Source organism: Carassius auratus, chromosome 44, assembly GCF_003368295.1.
Source record: "Carassius auratus strain Wakin chromosome 44, ASM336829v1, whole genome shotgun sequence".
In the NCBI taxonomy this organism is placed as follows: domain Eukaryota; kingdom Metazoa; phylum Chordata; class Actinopteri; order Cypriniformes; family Cyprinidae; genus Carassius; species Carassius auratus.
In genome coordinates, this window is record NC_039286.1 from 11,160,551 (window position 1) to 11,172,809 (window position 12,259).

At 39.4% G+C, this 12,259-nt stretch overlaps 1 protein-coding gene across 1 annotated transcript; it reads left to right on the forward strand.

The window, feature by feature from the left end:
• The first annotated feature begins 4,633 nt into the window (after positions 1–4,633).
• Positions 4,634–8,546, forward strand: tnfrsf11b (tumor necrosis factor receptor superfamily, member 11b). The gene is made up of 4 exons (XM_026232359.1): positions 4,634–4,804; positions 4,923–5,304; positions 6,047–6,226; positions 7,904–8,546. The coding sequence occupies exons 1-4, from the start codon at positions 4,802–4,804 to the stop codon at positions 8,191–8,193; spliced, it is 855 nt and encodes a 284-aa protein (XP_026088144.1). The 5' UTR covers positions 4,634–4,801; the 3' UTR covers positions 8,194–8,546.
• Positions 8,547–12,259: the final 3,713 nt, after the last annotated feature.

Genomic DNA, 12,259 nt, shown 5'->3' on the forward strand with positions numbered 1-12,259 from the left:
ATTTATAACTGCATGAGAGGGAAATATGAGCTGTTCGTTTCACGCTGACATGTTACAAGCTTTATTTGACTACTGACAAACATATGGAATACTCAAGAGTTAGATATGCAAATTATTATAGTTTAACATCACTAAAAGGGTAGAGCATTGCATTAGCAGCACAAAAGGTCATGGGTTCAGTTCCCGGGGAACACATACGTCTGAATGCACTGTAAGTCGCTTTGGATATATTTCTGGAAGTGGATTTGTGTTTCCAAGCTCATTCCCATCACTGAGCTCGATTCCTGACAGTGTTTTGTCAAGAGAAGCTGGAAAAGATTTTTGTTATCTTAGTTTCACAATTCATCTTGAAACAATCTGCTTTCCCGAAACATGCAGATTTTAGGTTTAATGACCCCGTCGGCAGATAGCCTTTTTTCCTTCTTTAAAAAACAAAACAAATCATTTTTGTGATACACTGCCATTCAGACATTTAGTGTTTATTCATCAAGGATGCGTTCACTTGATCATAGAGGATGCACTGAAAATATCTTGTGTAACAGACATCTTCTTCTTCTTCTTTTACAAAACAATTTTATAACATATTTTAGTCATTTTGCTTCACAAGTAAAAAAAGTTTAGATACTTGTATTGAAAACAAGACACAAATACTGATTAAAAAGATAATGTTCTGAAGTGAAATTGCACCAGAATTGCAGAATTGAACATTTTGTATTAAACGAGTGAAGTCTGTGCATTTGTCTGTTAGTTGTTGACTATTTCGGCTACATTTCCACCCTTTCTCACTTCACTTTAATATTCTGCAGTCTGAAATACTTTGTCTATTTTGCGCTGCATCAGTGTCCAGTAAATCTCTGCACATGAAGGCCTGAGGATCCAGAAATCTGTTTGTCAACACATTTGTTTGAGATTATCAATCTGTTTATGAAAGAAGTCATGAAGCGTGTTTGGGCTTCACATGTGATTCACTCACTCTCTTTATAAAAGCAGTTCTGTCTTGTGGTTAGCTAATGAAGCACCTAGAAATTAAATCTGTGTGAGACGTGCACGTGATGAAGAAACTGCCGTACACACACAGCCCTTCCTCTGAATCTCATTATTCCAGTGAATCTGGATTTTCCAGTAAAACGATGAATGGCTTTTTCTCCAGTGTATTTGTCTTTCAAAAGCTCTTTCATGGAACACTCCCTGTTTTCTAATTGTAATTTTTATTGTATTTGATTATGAATCGCATTTCTCTGAAGAGGAATCGCAAACATTAGTGTGATTCTTGAAGATGTTTTTTCCTGTAGAAACACACAACTGATCCACAGGAAACACTTCAGATGAATGAACCGTAAAACCCCGTTACCTTTCCATTCTGAAGCCTTTTCTGTGAAGTCGTCCGTTGTCACTCCAACAATGAAACGTGGAGAATCTGACTTTCCTTGTAATTCTAGGCCTGTTCGTACATTTCCTACAGGGTCCAAGAGAAATGATGTAATTGAATACTAGTTCGTTTGCTGTCTGGCTTTGAATCAAAAAGTCTTTATTGGATAATGGTGGGGTTATCTGAGCAGTGTTTCTTGACCTCTAGGACACACTTACAATTCTACAAGTTTGTTTTTTTGCTAAGATCATTCCTCCGCTGAGGAACAGTGAAAGAAAAGCTCCTGAGGATCAGATCTGAGACTCTAAAACATGATTGATGGAGAATCCAGTAAAGCTGAGCTGCTTCAGTCCAGGAAGAGTTCATCTGGAGATATTACTGACCTTATTCTGACCTTTACTGGATCACAGTCAGGAGAGATCTGAGTCGAGCTGAAGCTGGACGCTTGTACAGTTACACTGAAAGAGCTCTGACTGACGTTTGTTGGTAATTCTGCATTTCTGTTCAGCTAAATCATCTGAGTGGGTCAGTTTCATTCATTTCCCAGTGACTGACTGTGATGTAAACTGCTGTCCGCCCAAAGGGTTTCCTGATATCATCTCACCTCCCACACACTGTTGTGCGTAATGGCCTTAATGTGTTTGTGTTTATGGAATCCCCTTAAATGGGAAATGTCCTGCTGATGACTCACTGTTTTTATACAGTGGTTATCTCACTGCTATAAGCAAACATATCCATGCTCCATCACTGTGTTTGAATGTCCAGTGATTCAGGTCATGTAGAATGCATGACAAAGAATCTGATAAAGCTGGTTATAAATAGCAGTGTGTGAGGTGTTGCATGCTGATCGACATGTGCGTTTCTGATGGCAATGTACGGAAGTATTTACACACCTCAGTGAAAGTATGCACATGTCAGGCTCACTGTAACTGGAGTAAAAGGTGAGTTTCACCTGTTATAGAAGAATTGCGTCATTTCCTCGCCCCCACACCTTTTTCCACTATGGATAAAAACGAGGTAGCTGTGACTATTTGTCTCGCAATTTGACCTTTGTTTCTTGTTTCAATTATGAGACAGATTTCTGACATTTTTTCTACCTACACTATTTGATCCACTTTAGACATTCTGCTGACTGAGTGACTGTGCAATATTAGTAGAATCATAGTGTTTCTCACATTTCTGACTTTTTCTTCAGAATTATGAGTTTATGTCTTGCATTTAGTTTATAAAAGTTTTTAAGAGTTTATGTTTAAAAAATCTGACTTTGTTCTCTGAATTTTGAGTTAATATTTTAGTTTATATCTCTCAATTCAGACTTTCTTCTTGTAATTCTGAGTTTATGTCTCTCAATTCTGGCTTTATTCTTGTAATTCTGAGTTTATATCTTTTATATCTTTCAATTATTACTTTTTTCTTTTTAATTCTGAGTTTATATCTCTCAATTCTGTCTATTTTTCTTGTAATTCTGAGTTTATATCTCTCAATTCAGGCGTTTTACCTTCTGAATTCTGAGTTTTAATTCAATAAGTCCGAGAAATAACTCAAAGTTGTGATTACCTTTTTTTAATGATTGATTGATTTTTATTCTGTAGTGGAAAGTGGCTTCAAAACCTGTATGATTTTCTCTTTTATGTGGAGATTTTGGAGAATGTTGGTAAGCAAACCCTTTCAGGTTCCCTTTGACTTCCATTAAATGGACAAAAATACAGTGCAAATCATTGTGGCTTTTGTGTCCCACTCCAGAAGGTAAATTGCATTATTTATGGATGAACTATGGCTTTAAGATCAGGTTTTCCATCTCTGTGTCTGTGTCGGCATTCATTGGCCTGCAGGAGGCGCTAGAACACTAAACCAGTAGTGATGTTAGAGTTAGCAGAATGGACGGTGCTGTTTCAGATCATTTACAGATCTGGACTGTCTAATCTGACCGGTGTCGCAGTCTGGAATTAAACCATGCCTAGCCAGAGGAGAACTGGCCTCCCAAATGAGCCTGGTTTCTCCCAAGGTTTTTCCTTAATTTCTGTTCCTTGCCACTGTTGCTTTTAACTTGCTTATTGGGGATGCCTAATTTCTGTCAATATCACTGAATCATCAGTGAACTGACTTTAACTGAAAAACTGACACAATATGTGTTGTAAAAAGCACTGTATAAATAAAGGTCAAGTCAAATCACGTCAAGTCACCTACATTTATATAGTGCTTTTATCAATACAGATTGTGTCAAAGCACTTTACAGTATTAAATATGAAAATAGTGCGTCAATAATCCAAAAACAATCAATTTTCAGTTAAAGGCAGTTCATCATTGAATTCAGTGATGTCATCTCTGTTCAGTTTAAATAGTGTCTGTGCATTTATTTGCAATCAAGTCAACGATATCGCTGTAGATGAAGTGACCCCAACTAAACAAGCCAGAGGCGACAGCGGCAAGGAACCGAAACTCCATCGGTGACAGAATGGAGAAAAAAACCTTGGGAGAAACCAGGCTCAGTTGGGGGGCCAGTTCTCCTCTGACCAGACGAAACCAGTAGTTCAATTCCAGACTGCAGCAAAGTCAGATTGTGCAGAAGAATCATCTGTTTCCTGTGGTCTTGTCCTGGTGCTCCTCTGAGACAAGGTCTTTACAGGGGATCTGTATCTGGGCTCTAGTTGTCACCTGACTGACCATACTTTCAAAAATCAGTTCATCTACAATATTATAACTTTTTATAATATTTATAACTTCATAAATTATTTATATATATTTTCTACACTTTGTTATTCTTGGAAATTCTTTTTTCAGTTCAGTTAATAACAACATTCATATTTATGCTGTTTAACTGCATATTTAGCAACAAAGAATTTGTACTTTTAGCATCTAATCGGTGATCCAAGATCTGGATATTGAGTCAAGTGAAACTAAAACACTCTGTCGTGCATCAAGAATCATATCACATGAAAAATCTAAACTCCACTAACAGAATCAAGGTTATATGTATATAGCCTATATATATATATATATATATATATATATATATATATATATATATATATATATATATATATATATATATATATATTGTGAAATGTTGTATTCTGTTATGAGATTGAAAAGATATGGTAATACTTATTATGCCAGAAACATTCTGATCATATCATCATATTGTTTCATCACATCATGAGATGTAACCTTTCATTATCAGTATTACTGAATGTTGGGCGTTGTAGATGATGCTTTACTGAAGTATTTCCAGGTGTTTGATGTTATCAGACAGAAAAGGGTCTTTCTTTCAGTTCGACAGTTTTTTTTTTCTAGTCCAGCAGATGAAATGAGTCAGTCTTGTGCTCTGGTTCTAGTAAGTGTTTAGAGTATCGTTTTGAAAGAGGGCGTGTCTGATGAGAGGATATAAGCGTGCGCACCGCGCGCATCAATGAAGCCTGACAGCAGCGCGCGATGGTGAGTAACGCATCACATCTTCATTCGGGATCATTCTTTAAAAGCTTTGAATCCTATATCTCACATATTATTATCTGTATTAATCTGTTTTCTCTCCGCTGTGCTTCGGTTCCTCTAGTTTCTCTTCACTGTAGTGCTTTTAACGGTTCTGTCTGGAGCCGGACAGGCGGCGGATGGACACACTTACCGGCGCACGGATCCGGTCACCGGACAGCAGCTGCTGTGTGACAGGTGTCCGCCGGGGACTCGCCTGGGTGCGCACTGCACAAGCTCCTGCGAGACGAGCTGCGTCCCGTGCGGCCCGGGTCTGTACACCGAGTTCTGGAACTACATCCCGGACTGTCTGCGGTGCGACGCGTGCTCCGATCACCAGCGGGTCGTTCGGCCGTGTAACGGAACCGTGAACACAGTCTGCGAGTGTGAGGCCGGCTTCTTCTGGGATCAGCACTTCTGCAGGACACACAGCCAGTGCAAACCGGGTCACGGAGTCAAAGCTGCAGGTGTGTGTGTGTGTGTGTGTGAGAGAGAGAGAGAGAGAGAGAGAGAAAGGGTGTGTGTGTGCGTGTGTGTGTGTGAGAGAGAGGGGGGGGGGGAGTGTAACTTTCAAAAATGTATTAATATTTTTACTTTAGTAACTTTACATTTAAAACACACATAAATAGATAGATAGATAGATAGATAGATAGATAGATAGATAGATAGATAGATATTATTTAGCTTAATCTTAAAACATTTAAAGTTCTATTACATTTCATAACTCGCCATGTAATCTTTATAAAAATATAAAAATATATAAATATATGTAAATGCCTCATTAGCGACTGTTTCTTTGGCTGCTGTATGTAAGCTATGTGCCATATTGTAATGGTCAACTTGACATCATTCACCATACTCACTGAATATTCATAAGATGCCACAGTCCTGCACAGAAGGGCTCAGCGGCTCTGTGAGAAGCTACTGGATGGTGAATGAGGTCATGTTGACCTTTCCAGTGGGCGAACGGGGCATCTATACATAGCTATGCTCACACCTGCATCACGTTGCTTGGCAGCTGTTAAGTTCCTCTGAAGGACGTTAATTATAATCATTATAATCTTATTGGGTTCTGTCACTCAGCTGGTGTTTTGTTGGCTACGGTCAGACCGCAGTAACACTGTGTTTGCACTGGCTCTATTCTAACAGAGATTCATGTGAAGGTGGATCAAGGTGACTGTTGTGTAATGTTTGATCATGTGTCTGCAGGGACCCCACACAGAGACACAATGTGTGAGCTCTGTGCAGACGGACACTTCGCAGATGTCAGAAAGATGCATGCAGCATGTGTTTCTCACAGTGCCTGCAAGACTGATGAACAGCTGGTGATGCCCGGATCCAGGTGGCATGATAATGTGTGTGCAACCTGTGATCACCTCACACTTAAAGGTACAGGAACACACATTCACCATTACATAGCAACTGCACAGACAACCCCTCAGATCACAGACAACTACCCAGATTACCATAGCAACAGCACAGACAACCACCCTGATCACCATAGCAACTGCACAGACAACTACCCTGATCGCCATAGCAACTGCACAGACAACCACCATAATCACCATAGCAACTGCACAGACAGCCACTCAGATTACAGACAACCACCCTGATCACCATAGCAACTTCACAGACAACCACTCAGATTACAGACAACCACCCTGATCACCATAGCAACTGCACAGACAACCACCCTGATCACCATAGCAACTGCACAGACAACCACCCTGATCACCATAGCAACTGCACAGACAACCAATATAATCACCATAGCAACTGCACAGACAACCACTCAGATTACAGACAATCAGCCTGATCTCCATAGTAGCTGCACAGACAACCACCCTGATCACCATAGCAACTGCACAGACAACCACCCTGATCACCATAGCAACTGCACAGACAACCACCCTGATCACCATAGCAACTGCACAGACAACCACTCAGATTACAGACAATCAGCCTGATCTCCATAGTAGCTGCACAGACAACCACCCTGATCACCATAGCAACAGCACAGACAACCACCCTGATCACCATAGCAACTGCACAGACAACCACCCTGATCACCATAGCAACTGCACAGACAACCAATATAATCACCATAGCAACTGCACAGACAACCACTCAGATTACAGACAATCAGCCTGATCACCATAGCAACTGCACAGACAACCAATATAATCACCATAGCAACTGCACAGACAACCACTCAGATTACAGACAACCACCCTGATCACCATAGCAACTGCACAGACAACCACCCTGATCACCATAGCAACTGCACAGACAACCACTCAGATTACAGACAATCAGCCTGATCTCCATAGTAGCTGCACAGACAACTACCCAGATTACCATAGCAACAGCACAGACAACCACCCTGATCACCATAGCAACTGCACAGACAACCACCCTGATCACCATAGCAACTGCACAGACAACCAATATAATCACCATAGCAACTGCACAGACAACCACTCAGATTACAGACAATCAGCCTGATCTCCATAGTAGCTGCACAGACAACCACCCTGATCACCATAGCAACTGCACAGATAACCACCCTGATCACCATAGCAACTGCACAGACAACCAATATAATCACCATAGCAACTGCACAGACAACCACTCAGATTACAGACAATCAGCCTGATCTCCATAGTAGCTGCACAGACAACCACCCTGATCACCATAGCAACTGCACAGACAACCACCCTGATCGCCATAGCAACTGCACAGACAACCCCTCTGATCACCATAGCAACTGAACAGACAACCACCCTGATCACCATAGCAACTGCAAAGACGACCACAATAATCACCATAGCAACTGCACAGAAAACCACAATAATCACCATAGCAACTGCACAGAAAACCACCCTGATCACCATAGCAACTGCACAGACCACCACCATAATCACCATAGCAACTGCACAGACCACTACCATAATCACCATAGCAACTAGCTGTTTTTTGTTTAAATCTGACAATTCTGAATGTGTGAGGTAAACTAAAAGAATGTTGCATCTCTAAACTGATTCTCTGCTGGTGTTTTTCTTCCAGGATTGGTGGATGTATTTGAGCCGGTTCTGTCTGGTCTGCATATTCAGTATGGGGCTCCCATTGAGCGTCTGCAGAAGTTAGTGCACCGCCGTCTGCGCAGGAAGAGGTTTGGCAAGCGAGCTGCACTGCGGCGGGATGAGGGGCCAGTACACGAGACGTCAGAGGAGGTACACCTGAACCTGCCATCTATCGTGGAGGAATCGAACCTGAATCACCTCGCAGACAGAATCGCACGCATAATCCTGCGATTCCAGCATCGATGCAATGGCAGTGCACCACTAACATTATGACAGATGAAGCCTGTTCACACTGCACTGAAACACACAATGGGATTTGTGTTTGATACTGTCTCATCTGCTTTTTAGAATGTAGAAGTGCATCAGATTTTGCCCTGACCGTTAACTTCTTTGAGAGCTGGATTAGTTTAAGGTTCCAGTGAAAGATGTGTGATGCTCAGATTGTTCTCATGCACTTTACAGTCTATCCTGCTAATAAATTTCATATGCTGTATTGCACTAGACTCCACTAATTTGTAAATATTACAGATAATTTTTTTGTATTGGTTTTGCATTTTAAAATGTTTCTGTATTTATTGACTAAACTGTATCAGACTATAAAACAGCTCATTAAACAATGAAAAGAGCTTCTGGCGATTGTGGAATATATTGTCTCTAGGGTTTTTCTGTGATTGAAATGCGTCTGCTGTCATATTTTAGGAAAGATAAGAGTAATATATCTTGTAATATTATACATGACATTTTAAAAATGCATCTGTTAAACTGACTTCTGGTTTAAATTGATTGGTTATAGTGAATTTTTACAGAAAAAAAAAACAGACAGTCAGACTAGGATTTTAACATATTTTAATGATTATTTTATGCCTCACTGTACACAAGAACTGTATTCAAATTCACCTAAACACAATATCAATTTGCATTATTTCCTGAAACAGAATATGCCTTGTCATATTTCACTTCAATGATATCACGTTTATTTTTGATATGTTATTATATATTATTAAAATCATTATAAATCATGTTTGTTCTGCTTTTACTTATTAAAATTTCATAGTCAAGAATGGATTTGAAAAGGCACAGCTTTGGAAACAAACATGAAATTTCAATTTAGGAAAAGAGTTTATCCAGAAAGATGTTCATATTGGGTTGACAGTCTTCTCTGATTCTTTAGAACTGTAATTATTTTTAACAAAAACTATATAAAAAAATCTTTAGTCATTTAAATGAAGCTGAAATAAAATAAAACACATATTAAGTGAAAAATAATTTTAAAAAAATTACAAATGCTGTCTTGCCAGCTAATAATACATAAAGCAGTTCAAGCTGAAGTACTAAAATGTCTAAAACTAAAAATTAAATAAAAACTAGATGAGTTAACTTTGTGAACAAACTTTGATTTGAAAAAATAAAATGCATACAAAGCTGCACTGTTCCGCCATCTCGAGTACTGACTGCATCTGTTATTCTAATACTTATCCCTAATCCTAACCCTAATTGACCCCACTCATGATGAAGTGCTTTGAGACGTTAGTCATGCACCATATCAAATTCAATCTCCCCAACACACTTGACCTGCTCCAGTATACACAACATCCAAAGCACTCTATGGATGATGTCATTTCCTCCACCCTACACCTGGCACTTACCCACCTAGAGAATAAAGACTCCTATGTTATTATGCAGTTAATCGACTTCAGCTCAGCATACAACACAATAATCCCACAACAAGTCATTAACAAACTAAACCTGCTGGGCCTAAATAGCTCCCTCTGTAACTGGATCTTGGACTTTCTAAGTCCATGTCAGCCACAACACCTCCAGCACTACCACACTGAGCACAGGTGCTCCACAAGGCTGTGTGCTCAGCCCGCTGCTTTTCACACTGTTGACCCATGACTGCACTGCCAAGTTCAGCTCCAACCACATCATCAAGTTTGCTGATGACACAGCTGTGGTAGGTCTCATCAGCAACAACGATGAAACACCCTACAGAAAAGAAGGGGCACAACTGGTTGAGTAGTGTAGTGCAAACAACCTGTCCCTCAATGTTAGACAAAAGGGGTTGTGATGGACTTCAGAAGAAACTCTGTTGACTACCCCCCACTGACCATCGACAGCTCGACTGTGGAAAGAGTCAGCAGCACTAAATTCCTGGGGGTGCACATAACAGAAGACCTCACCTGGACCACCAACACTACATCACTCTCCAAGAAGGCGCAACAGCGGCTCCACTTCCTGCACCGACTTAAAAGAGTAAGTATCCCTCCACCCATCCTCACCACATTCTAGAGGGGAACCATTGAGAGCATACTTATATAAAGTACTTGAATAGTCTTTCTTAGGTTTCTCACTGTATGTCCACACATGTAACGGAATGAGAATAAAGCTCAACTTGTACTTGAACTTGATGAGAGTTCTCGGCATGAAAGAGCCGCAATTGCCAGATAAACATGCTTCTTAATTTCTCTCCAATATGGTAGGAAATTAAATTAAACAGTATGTGGAAGATGTTAACAGTGACAGGCCAGTTTAAACTGACAGGATGCACATTAACTAAATGAAAGATCGGTCCATGAAAGACGCAATTATGATGAAGTAGTAAGTCCCTAATCTTTCCTACTATTCTGCTACATACTCAAAATTATGTACCTTTTCTTCACAAAAAGAGTATACTTTTAGGGCATAGTATAAGTAGGTGAATTTGGAAGCAGTGCATGTTTTTAACAAGATTAGCGTGTTGCTAATTTAACACATTAGAATATTGTTAACATTATTAGCATGTAACTAGAATGATTCATGTTGTTAGCATTATTTGGATATTGCTAGCATCTTTCTAGCATGATTAGCATGTAAGTAGCATGTTTAACATGTTGCTAAAACAGGTGCATCTCAATAAATTAGAATGTTGTGGATAAGTTCATTTATTTCAGTAATTCAACTCAAATTGTGAATCTTGTGTATTAAATAAATTCGATGCACACAGACTGAAGTAATTTAAGTATTAGTTCTTTTAATTGTAATGATTTTGGCTTACCTTTAACAAAACCCCACCAATTCACATCAACAAATCAGAATATTGTGACAGGCCAATCAGCTAATCAACTCATAACACCTGCAAAGGTTTCCTGAGCCTTCAAAACTACTCTCAGTTTGGTTCACTAGGCTACACAATCATGGGGAAGACTGCTGATCTGACAGTTGTCCAGAAGACAATCACTGACACCCTTCACAAGGAGAGTAAGACACAAACATTCATTGCCAAAGAAGCTGGCTGTTCACAGAGTGCTGTATCCAAGTATGTTAACAGAAAGTTGAGTGGAAGGAAAAAGTGTGGAAGAAAAAGATGTCTAAAGGGTCTAAAGTCCTTTTTTCAGATCAAAGTAAGTTTTGTATTTCATTTGGAAACCAAGGTCCTAGAGTCTGGAGGAAGGGTGAAGAAGATCATAGCCCAAGTTGCTTGAAGTCCAGTGTTAAGTTTCCACAGTCTGTGATGATTAAGGGTGTAATGTCATCTGCTGGTGTTTGTCCATTGTTCAAAGACTTAAACTACTTCAGTCTGTGTGCACTGAATTTATTTAATACACAAGTTTCAAAATTTGAGTTGAATTATTGAAATAAATGAACTTTTCCACTACATTCTAATTGATTGAGATGCACCTGTATGTTGCTATCTTGATTTGCATTTTGCTGGCATCTTTATAACATCACTAATAACATGTTTGGCTTCTAGCTAGCATGATTAGCATGTTGTGGGCAAATTCAAAACAGATTTTTTGTGCCGTTAAAGGGCATTCTGGGAAGGGGATGCCATTTGTAGGGACATTCCAAATGAAAGTGAACAACTGAATCCCTTTATGAAGGGCCCTTCCAAAAGAGAACATCTGATGGTTACTTCATGAAAGTGATTTTCATTTGTGATCATGTGATCTTCAGTTAGGTAATCTTGCAGTGCTTTTTAAAACAAAGTTGGGGTTAATTTTGAGTTCACATTCAAACATAAGAAGAATAGACTAATTAAATTTGTCTATTTTAAGGTATTGTATTTAATTAAGAAGGTAATGTAAGCAAGTTGAAAATGTTTAATAGTAAATAAGACATAATTTGACAATACATTAATAAAATAATAATAAGAAAAAAAATCTATTTGCAACAACCGATGGAGTGCTGAATGCCGCACGCATGCGCAGGGTTTAGGTAACATTTGGTCAGTCATTCCCATCGCCAAGGGAGTTCCAAATGCTTACACGAGACAGAAATGTCCTGCACCCCTTAATTTGCATATTGTAAGCACCTTTCTAGCATGATTAGCATGTAGGTAGCTATAATGTGGGAGCCGAAG

What these genes read in the sequence shown, in the direction of transcription:
- tnfrsf11b (XM_026232359.1), top strand. An exon ending in TCACGGAGTCAAAGCTGCAG is followed by an intron (nt 5,305 to 6,046) that starts GTGTGTGTGTGT and finishes ATGTGTCTGCAG; the next exon opens with GGACCCCACACAGAGACACA. An exon ending in TGATCACCTCACACTTAAAG is followed by an intron (nt 6,227 to 7,903) that starts GTACAGGAACAC and finishes TTTTTCTTCCAG; the next exon opens with GATTGGTGGATGTATTTGAG.